General features: G+C 47.0%; 1 protein-coding gene across 4 annotated transcripts; it reads left to right on the top strand.

Moving 5' to 3' along the window:
* Nucleotides 1-1,109: 1,109 nt before the first annotated feature.
* LOC119362583 (phosducin-like protein 3) lies at nucleotides 1,110-4,637 on the top strand. 4 transcript variants are annotated; one of them, XM_037627831.1, is made up of 4 exons: nucleotides 1,110-1,411; nucleotides 1,720-1,863; nucleotides 2,440-2,648; nucleotides 4,374-4,637. In XM_037627831.1, the coding sequence occupies exons 1-4, from the start codon at nucleotides 1,170-1,172 to the stop codon at nucleotides 4,403-4,405; spliced, it is 627 nt and encodes a 208-aa protein (XP_037483728.1). In that variant the 5' UTR covers nucleotides 1,110-1,169; the 3' UTR covers nucleotides 4,406-4,637. The 4 variants fall into 4 exon arrangements, with proteins under 4 accessions (XP_037483728.1, XP_037483727.1, XP_037483729.1 ...); XM_037627830.1 differs by having other exon boundaries at nucleotides 4,371-4,637; XM_037627832.1 differs by lacking the exon at nucleotides 4,374-4,637 and adding an exon at nucleotides 2,934-3,134.
* The last annotated feature ends 5,774 nt before the right edge of the window (nucleotides 4,638-10,411 follow it).

The raw sequence follows: 10,411 nt of genomic DNA, 5'->3' as shown, positions 1-10,411 counted from the left end.
GTAGTGTGTACTAACGGCGATTTGGGTTTTTCGTCTCTTAAACACTTAAATATGTGTTTATTTTTTAAGCACTTGACCAAACTCCACGATCAAGGCAATCAGTTGACTCCTCATTACCTCCTTAGCAAATACGGGTGATCTCTGGTTCATGACTAGGGCCCTTGCGGTCAACCTGCCACTCCTGCTTGGCGGGACATTTTCAAAGGCCTTGATTTCTTCCCATCCATCACCATGGTTTCTATGGGTAATGTTCAATCCACCTTCGTCTGGGACGACCTTTGGCTACCCAACTCCACTAACAATCTGGCTGTTCATTTCCCAACCCTTTTCTCACACTACATGCGATAGTCCGCCTCTGTGGCTCGGGTACTAGCTCCTATGGAACTTAACCTAGACCTCACAAATCAATTATCTCACGCGGCTGAACGTGGTCTGGGGGAATTGCGTGCTACTTTGGCAACAATTAACTTGAATTTTGCAGATACAAGACAAGAGGATTGGCAGACAGGGAGGTAAACCTCTTACAACCAAAATGGCCTATTCGGTGCTTTGGCTAGCGCAGCCGACCAACCAGCTCGCTCCTACCATTTGGAGGAATTATGCGCCAAATAAAAGCAGAATTTTCATTTGGCTTGCACGCAAGGACTGTGTCTACACCAATGAGAGACGCTTCGGGAGATCAATTGCCACCTTAGATGCATGCACATTCTATGGTGCTTGCGAAAGTATCACTCACCTTCTTCTTCAGTGCTACATGTTGTTACCTCTCTGGGATGAACTCCTTCGCGGCCTCGATGACGGAGGATGGTGTCGTTGGCGAGATGGCCAACCGTCGCGGTCTCGGAGGATGGTGTCGTTGGCGAGATGGCCAACCGTCGCGGTCTCGGAGGATGGTGTCGTCGTCGTCTCCGCCGCCCCGAAGAATGATCTTCTCCCGCTCCGCTTCATCTCCTTGGTTTTTGTTTCGCGATCAGTGGCGCCGTCTCGTCCAGCGGAAAGCCTCTGTCTGAATGACAAGCGGGCCCAACCTGCCACACGCGGATCCGGTCCCACGCACGATAGCGTCCAGCGCGAGTACGTGGGGTCTACTTGTCAGCCTCCTCGTTCCCCTTCCGCTTCTCCTGTCCCGATCTCTGTCTCTCGCTCGCTCGCTCGTTCGAGGCTCGGCCATGGCGGACTACCACTTCGTGTACAAGGACGTGGAGGGGGCGACCACGCAGTGGGACGACATCCAGCGCAAACTCGGGAACCTGCCCGAGAAGCCGGAGCCCTTCAAGCCGCCGCCCTTCGCCCCCAGGGTCGACGCCGACGAGCAGCCCAAGTCCAAGGAGTGGCTCGACGCGCGCGACCCCGACGAGCTCGAGGAGCTCGAGGACGAACTCGACGATGACCGCTTCCTCGAGCAGTACAGGTGCGCCCCTCTCTCTTTTCCCCTCGGCCTCGATCTAGTCTCCCGCACGTCTGGTGATCCATGAGATGTGTTCCACTGGTGCTTTTCGTGAATGATTTGATCCGAATTACACGGTAGGATGGAGGTAATTCGTGTGATTTCCACAGAAATCTGCTCTGTTTCAGTTGTTTTTGATCCGGGCTCGGGGCACTACTGTACAATTTCAGTTGTTTTGGTACCACTTGCGAGAAGTGTCGTTCTGATCCATGGAGCCAGAAAATCCATGTCCACCAATTGTCTGATGTTCTGATGTTGTGGTGTGCTTACAGGAGGATGAGGCTTGCAGAGCTCAAGGAGGCAGCAAAAACTGCCAGATTCGGCACAGTACAGCCCATCACAGGCTCTGATTTTGTGCGTGAGGTTTCGCAGGCTCCACCGGATGTCTGGGTTGTGGTCTTCCTCTACAAGGATGCGTAAGGCGAAATTCATCATATTTACAATATGATGCCCTTCTTCTGTCAAAAACTACACCAAGAAACAGCTATTTTTTTTATGCGCATGTAGGTAGAACTTTATTCGTAACTAAGTGTCTAACTATACATACTCCGTCCGTAAAGATATAGTTGTGTTGAAATAGTTCTGGCAAAATCTGACCTTGTATGCACGTGATTTTTGAACTACCATTTCAAAATAAACAAGATAACCCAGCTTAGCAAACCATACCACCATGATATTTTTCCTCTTCTATTCTACTTCGATTTACTCCACACGCTCTCCGCAAACAGAACAGGTTGGATCCCATCTTTAACTGCACAGAGCAGCAGCCTACGAAAAGCCCTTTGCTCCTATTTTGATTTATACTCATTTTGACTGGAAACTGTAGGATTTTAGGCCATTATGCCCTATGCTTCTGTGAGACGTTTGCAGTGCTTCTGCTTTATATGCTGTTTAACTGTTTCCCATAGGTGCTTATAATACAGAAATGACTTTAGGAAGAAATTCTACCTCGAACTGTTCATTGTCTGAGACTTCTATGGATCTTATCGCAGGATACCAGAATGTGGGCTGCTTGAGACTTGCCTGGAGGAACTGGCAACAAAATATGCAGAAACCAAGTTTGTTAAAATTATTTCCACGGACTGTATTCCCAACTACCCAGATAGGAATGTTCCTACAATACTGGTGTACAACAACAGTGCTGTCAAAGGGACTTATGTTGGTCTACAGAAATTCGGTGGAAAGAAATGCACACCTGAATGTAAGTTGTACCACACAATCAGTTTCCATTATGTTAGTTCAAGTTTTCTTTTGTGAGGTTAGTTCAAGTTACTCTTCTTTATTTAGTTGGTTGGGCAAAAATATTGTCAGTACACACCAGTGAACAGTGTGCGATATTAGGATGTTTCAGTTACCCAGTCGCAGGATACAATTCACAATTTCTGTGGATATTACAATCTAGATGGCTTAACGTGACTATAATCTTTGACCTTAGGATGAGGCTTTTTCCTTCCGTACTAAGAGGAAATCATGTTCATTATGACAGGCATGTCTACGGTGGATATATGGTCCTGATGTATGTTTGCCTTGCATCATATGACATACAGGAAAAAAAATCGAGGGAACAAATTTTGGATGAGTGCCTAATACAGTGGCATGCCTAGTTCACTGTTATGCTGCTGTTACCATTAAAATCGAATATGTCCTGTGAATAAGAAACGACAACGGATTTTTCTTGACCACTTAACTGATGTGAGCACACGTAATCTTTAAGTGTAATGCACGGTCTTCCACTCTTTATGCTAGACTTTCATTCTGTTTATTTCAGCTGTTGCATTGGCGCTTTGCCATTTAGACCCAGTACTGAATGATGGACAAGGTGGTGGCGATTCATCCCGTAACAATGTCATGGAAGGCGTTCGCAGGAAGTTCATAGAAAAGGTTGTCTCCCAGCTTGAAACACGAGAAGACGAAGATGATAGCGACTAAAACTTACTCTTTTCTGCTAGTTTTGTTTTGGCTCGGTGATATCATTTTGATCCACGGACAACATTTGTCTCAGCTTTACTGGTCTTATTTGGTTGTCTGTGTGTGAAAAATCTGGAAGCTGTTTTGACGAGGTTCTGTATAAACTTTGCGAAAATTTAAGCAATTTGAAATGAAGAGAGAGTAAACCACGTGAAAGCGTAGACCAATTTTGGAAGCGTGAAAGTGTAAGCCCATGGGGGCGAAGTTCCTGGTAAAGGATGGCTGCTCAGCGCGTTTTTGGACGGACCTATGGATTGGTGACCAACCTCTCTGGTCCCGTTTCAGACAGCTGTTTAACATTGCGCTTGAACCTCACATTTTTGTGGCGCAAGCTTTGGCCGAGCCCCCTCCTGCGCTGCAGTTTCGGCGGGAACTCACTGGCCCGGAGACGGCAAGTTTGGGAAACTTGCTGACTCTTCTGGAGGGCGTTGCCCTTTGGCAAGGCCCGGACGTGGTGTCTTGGCGCCTCAATGCCTCCGGCAAGTTCTCAGTAAACTCCCTTTACCGAGCTCTCGCTAGGGGTACCCAACAGCAAGTTGCGGCCGGGCTTTGGAAGGCTAGGCTGCCTCTGAAAATCAAGATTTTCTTTTGGCAATTGTGTCGTGACAAGCTCCCCACATCGGTAAATATTGCCAAACGCAACGGACCGTCTAACGGGTCTTGCGCGGTATGTGGTGAGCCCGAAACTGCTAACCACGTGTTCTTCCAATGCCACTTGGCCCGGTTTGCATGGAGTGCGGTCCGAGAGGCCGCTGGCCGGGATTGGGATCCTAGGTCATGTTCTGAGATGTGTGCTTTGCTGTTGTCAGTATCTGGTTCCGCCAGACGTGTCATGTGGTGCTGTGTGGGGGCATTACTTTGGGCACTTTGGCACATTAGGAACAAACTTACGATCGAGGGAGTGTTTCCCTCACACCCGGCTGATGTTATCTTCAAATGTGTCATCTTTTTGCAGCAGTGGACGCCGCTGGGAAGGCGCCAAGACGCTGATCTGTTGTAGTTCGCTCTCGCTCGTCTTCGACAGGTCTACACTTTGGCGAGAGCTCCTGCGCCGTCACCGTAGGTTTTGGTGTCTCCTTTTGGTTTTATTTCTGTGAGCCTCCGTGCTCTGGTCTTGCCGCCTTCGGCATGTAATCCTGAACTTCTGCCCCTGCTTCGTTAGAGCTTTTGTGGGCCTGGACGTGTTGTAAGACTTTGGTCGTGTGTACACTGCCTGTTGTGGGCTTTATTAAGTTAAAGCCGGACGCGTCGAACGTCTTCGGTCTAAAAAAAAGTGTAAGCTCACATGAGGCTAATCAGCCAAAATTAAAACACGCTGTAGTCACTCTGGCTAGAAACTCTACTCGCCTTTGTCTCGTGTGCCTGTCTTCCATCGGCGGTGATGATTTGTTCTTGAACCACAAGCCCTGCCTGAATCCCGTCCCCGCTTCCCTACTCCCTATACGCGAGATCCCTTAGATTCGGCGCTAATCCAACCTGGAGCGACGAATCCCCCTCCAGATCCGTGGCTCACCGCCATCCTGGCTGCTGCCACCTTGTCCAGCATACCCGCGGTGAGTACCCCCGAGGCATGAACTTTGTTTCCTTGGAATCAAGAACTGGTGTGTTGCAACTTGCAACTTGTGATTGGGCTCTGGACTTCACAAATGGTAGAGTACATTTTTTATGAACTGGCTTCAGCCGTAGTAGCAAATTGCCGATCCCTTTCTAATGAGGTCATCCCAACCATGGACACTACACCACCCATCATCAAAGGTCCAATCGCAAAAAGTCGTGCAAAGCAAATACATGATCAGGTGAACGCTAACTTAAATTTATCATTTGACCTTGAAAACATGGTTGTGCCTTCACCTCTCCTTCGTTGTTGGTTGAACTCAAGTGCAACATCGAAGAAGACCAACAACATTTTCAGTCAATGCCAAAATAGTGTTTTATGATGAAGAAACAAAGTTGCGAAGAAATAGGTTGTCTACTATCGAAGAAGACCAACAACATTTTCAGTCTGTGCCAAAATAATGTTTTATGATGAAGAAACAAAGTTTCGAAGAAATAGGTTGTCTACTGAAGAAACATTGTCCTAGCGTGAAACAATGTTTTGCACGAGTTTGGATATCCCACCTCACCAAAGGTTTCCAAAACTCGACTTTGCTGCTGAAGGAACATTGTTTAACTCCAGTGAACAATGTTTAGTCGGGAACCGCCAACCACCTCCAACGAGGGATTTCTAGAAGCTACCTCATTAAATCTCAAAGCCCGTTTAGTCAAGCCAAAGTTGGTTCTCTTCCACACCTAAACTGGTTCCCAAAACTAGTTTGATTTCACACCTATCTAGGGGGTGTCCCTATTATAAATAGGCCAGCTCTTCCCTTCTTTGGGGACTTTTGCCATTTCTATCAAAGACCAAAGACATAGACTCCTCCTGAGATTGGAGAGCTCTTGTTATCCTTATTCTCGTGATTCCTTGAGAAGTCGCTCCTAATCTGTGCTCCGTGACTAGATCGTGTTGTGTGGGTTAGAGTTCCTGGGTTCCCTTGCGGATTGCACCTATCCCATGCTCCACGACTTGAGTGTGGTTGTGTGGGGTAGTATTGTGGGTTGTGGATCGGCAAATGTTCAGATTCTAGGCTACAGTTAGCATCCTCCTCGTCGGATCATAATCTCTTATTTTTCGTTTTCCAGCTGCTTGCAGCTAGTTATCCCCATCAATTTATCGATCCTACGCCGTGAAACGAACCACCCCTTGTACATCATCTTCTCCGAAGAAGTTGTCGCATAGCAAGGTTTACACGGTAGGATCTGTATCCTTATAGCTAGATCTATCCTTTTTACTTTGATTTTTCCCCGTCTAGAGTCCAAAGCCAAAAGGCCACAAAAAATCCAAGCCTTTGTTTGCTGAGATCTAGTTGTTTGCTTTCCTATTTGTGTTTGCACCAAGTTCTATCCGAAGTTGCTGCTGTTTTTTTGCGAGTCTTTTTGTTGGATCTATTGTGTTACAGACTAAAATAGAAAAAAGAGAGGAAAAAAAGAGAGAGAACAAAAGGAGCAAGAGAGAGAGAGAGAGAAAGGTGTTGAGCAAGTGTCCAATCATATTCAGTTTGGTGAGAAATTTTAGAAATTGTATTGGCAAGTGTTGCAGCTCAAACGTGGTGCAAGGATCTACAATTTTTTTCTTGTTTCATTTGGTTTGCATCGATTGGATCTCAGCATTAGCCTACTCATTTTACCCCATCGAGCTCCACCTAAAAACCATCAGCTTCTTCCCTTTCATTCCCCCGCCCACTCCTGATTTGCTACCACCGCACAGCCGTCAGGGAATTATTAGAATTTGGGTAAGCAAGAAGTTAATTTTAGTGTTTTCCACTTATATATATATATATATAGGGTGGGTCTATTCTAATAACACCCCTTAAGACCTTATTCTGCACACCGAATCGTTTATTCTGCTGACACCGGCGCCGCATCCCACGACAGACGGACTGAGCTGCATGCCTACCCCACCTGTTCCACTAGTCAAACCCCGCTCCACCCCCATCTTCTTCCATGGCCATGACCCCCACAACCCCACGAATCCACGATCCACCGCCCAACCTCCATCCAGCGCCGCGCCCCGCCAGCCTCCTCCTGCGCCGCCCTGATGGGATGGGCCGGAGACCCCGCGACCCCCCGCCCTCCTCCTCCTTCCTCCAAGGAGCCACGCCCCACTACTTCCCCACCGGTGTCACCTTCATCTCACCGGACGCACGGCGTCCTCCCCGACGCCATCCCGCACCAATCGCGCCGCTCGGCCACCACCTACTAGAGCGCCGCCCACAACCACCTCTGCCCCACCGACGCTGATTCCCGGCCCGGCGCCGCTCGCCGCCCACAGCTTCCGGACACCGCATCCCAGATCCGCCAGCGCCGGGTGTGGACTCCCGCTGATGGATCCGAGCTGCCACGCCCTCGCCGCTCGAGCGCTGCCCTACCCCCATCCGCCGCATCTCCACCCTTCCCCACCTTCTCCCCATCTCCAAATCGAGCAACACCTCCACCTCCGGCATCCCCTCCTCCTTCCGCCACCACCGCCACATCGCCGGGGCCCCGCTCCCGCACCGAGCTAGCGCAGGTGCCTCCATGGCGCGCCGCCCCCAACCCACACTGCTGGATCCGGTGACCCCGGCCACGGACCCATGGATCCCGTGCCAGCCGGCCGACCTTCTACTCTGGATTCCGGCCAGTCCGTGGTCCTCTCCGACGACCTCCACTCTACAATCCACCTCGAAAGGAGCATGAGCCTGTGGCCCACGCTCGACCAGCGTTCCCCCGTCGACGACCCTGTGGCACCTTGCCACCAAGTGTTTACCTGCACTCGCCATGGATGCCCCTCGGCCCCTGGTGCATCCCTTCCCTCATCTCTCAGGTCATGTCCTACATTTCGATTCGGTGCGCCCCGCTGTCCTCCGGCAGGCGAACTGCATGTCAGCCAAAGTGCACTTAGCGGTGATGCTCATGTTCTTGTTCGCTCTTTTCACTTCTTAAAGAAAATATTGAGTGCACTGCAAACGTAAATTGATGTTCTTCCGGTTCAATTTACAGTTTTTTGCAGGAGAGGGGAGAAACATAAAAAACAGAAACAAACTGCGCCCTAGTGACCAGTGCAGATGTGCTCCTGATGCACTTTGGCTGGTCACGGTGGAGTGCCCTTTGCCCAATGGCCGTTGCCTGACATGCAGTTCGCCGCTTCCACCATGGTCCTCTCATCATGTGCAGTACAGAGCACATGTGAAAACATGCGGTTTACTCAGTCATCTCGATCAGTCCTCTTTCAGTCAGGAGTTAACTTGTTTGAGATAAGTTTTGATGTAGTTCATTTGTCTTGTCTCTGCAAATTTGATCTCATGTGTGGTATGCCGGGCATGAGGAGGGCGACAAGGTGCAAAGATGATATGCAGCGGCACACCATGCAGCACGGTGCACGTGGACATTCAGTTAATTGCAGCAAAGTTCGATGGTGCGGGCGGCATTTTTTTCTTTCTTTTATTTGTATAGACAAAAGTTTCATCTCGTCAGGCACAAGTAGTCTATTTTATTTCGAATATGCAGTTTTAGTGTCATGGTCTACTTTGCAAGTGCAGTACGCCGCTGGGGTGTGATCTAGTGCAGCTCGACTAGTCCTCAATTGTGTTTCGGCTGGTGACAGTGTTGATTTTGTATGTATGTGTGGCTGTATAAAAATAATGAATGGATATATATGTTTTGAAGCTCACTTTGTTCTCTCACATGGTTCACTATAAAGCTCTTTTGTTGTTCACTATATCAATGCAACACCTGCAGTGCGTTTGGTCTTTCGGACGTGGTTCATTTTTGAGAGTGATGTTGTTCACTTGGGCCTGACATGAAAGTGCGAAAAATTTAGTGAAACAACAAGATAGTAATGCTGTTCACTTTGATATATGTCGTGGTTCACTTGCCCTCGTCTCTGCGGTCCACTCTCGTTCATAAAAAAATGTTGAAAAAAACTCACAAAAACTCGTGTGAGAAAGTTTTCTCCCGACAAAAAAATCATGAAGTTCGCTTGACCGTCTAATGCAGTGCGGTTTTCTGTCTGAAGCAGTGCGGTCGGCCGTGTGATGTTCATCCCGTAAGTACAAAAATATTGTTATGGAAGCGAAAAAAGTAATGCGGTTCACTTTTTGGTAGTGTTGTGGTTCATTTATACCTGATGTGAAGTGCACTCTACTTTCTCGTTTTTGAAAAATTTACGTTCGACAAAAGAAATCATGAAGTTCTCTTGCCTGTCTGATGCAGTACGGTTTTCTGTCGGATGACGTACACTCGCTGATTGAGTGTCGCAAAAAAACAGAGTGTCCGCACTTTCGTAATTTTAAAATTGCTCTTAAACCGTAAGGAATTAGAGGGAGCGTTCTACATGAAAAAGTTGTGTCTCGATGATATCTTTCCAATAGCGTACAATTTGAATCATTTCGACCAGCGGTTTGCAAAAATTTCTCAAAAAATGGCCGCTGCCTCTCATAGTCAGCCGCACGATTTTCAAAATTAACTAAAAACCGTAAGGAATCTCAAAACCATTTCTACATATGAAAGTTGCGCCTTGTCCATAGCTTTCCAACAATGTATTACACGCCTCGTTTCGACAAACGGTTCAAAAACTAGAGCGAAAACAGTACCAAAAATTGCAAAAATTTCAAAAAAAAATGTAATTCCGCGATTTAGTAAATTTGAAACTGCTCTTAAACCGTAACGAATTAGAAAATATAATACATATGAAAAAGATGCGCCTTGACGATATCTTTCCAACGGCGTATCATTTGCTTTATTCCGATGAGCGCTTTAGAAAAAATCAGGAAAATACGTTCGCTGCCACTCATTATCCGCCGCGCCGTTTTTGAAACTGCTTTTAAACCGCGAGGAATCTCGAAAAGTGTTCAACATAGAGAAGTTGCGCCTAATATATAGCTTTTCAACGGTATATTATACGCCTCGTTCCGATAAACGGTTAAAAAATTAGAGCGAAAACAGTACCGGAAAAATAACGCGTGCAGTTTTTTCCGACGAGAAGTTCACTAGTCTCTATTGCAGTGCTCGTCGTCAAAATGATGCAGTGCACTTCTGTTGAGCGTGCAGTGCCGAAGTGGTGTGCAGAATAGTTATTCTGCTAATATTAGCAGAATAGACCGTCTATATATATATATAGGAAAATGGTTGTGTACTCCTGGGAGTACGTACTCCCGCTCCTCATATACCACATAGATAAATCTTTTATACTTTTTTATTAGTTTTAATATACTTCATAGTAATTATTAGATACCCCAAAATGAGTTTCATGAAAAAATTCATGTAAGTGTATGTATTTTTTAAATATTTACGTATATACTGATGTGTTTGTACGTGAAAAGGTATATTACAAAAAGTACGCCACAGATGATATTTTTTGAACTAAACTCATATTGAGGTATCTTAAAATATTTAATGAAGTATATTGAGAATAATAAAAAG

Source organism: Triticum dicoccoides, chromosome 2B (genome assembly GCF_002162155.2).
Source record: "Triticum dicoccoides isolate Atlit2015 ecotype Zavitan chromosome 2B, WEW_v2.0, whole genome shotgun sequence".
Lineage (NCBI taxonomy): Eukaryota > Viridiplantae > Streptophyta > Magnoliopsida > Poales > Poaceae > Triticum > Triticum dicoccoides.
This window is presented reverse-complemented; position numbering and strand designations above follow the sequence as displayed.

Bases quoted from the DNA above. Each gene is read 5' to 3' on its own strand.
- LOC119362583 (XM_037627829.1), top strand. From the start codon at position 1,170: ATGGCGGACTACCACTTCGTGTACAAGGACGTGGAGGGGGCGACCACG. The intron at 1,412-1,719 runs GTGCGCCCCTCT...GTGTGCTTACAG, and splicing joins CGCTTCCTCGAGCAGTACAG to GAGGATGAGGCTTGCAGAGC. The intron at 2,649-3,215 runs GTAAGTTGTACC...TGTTTATTTCAG, and splicing joins AAAGAAATGCACACCTGAAT to CTGTTGCATTGGCGCTTTGC.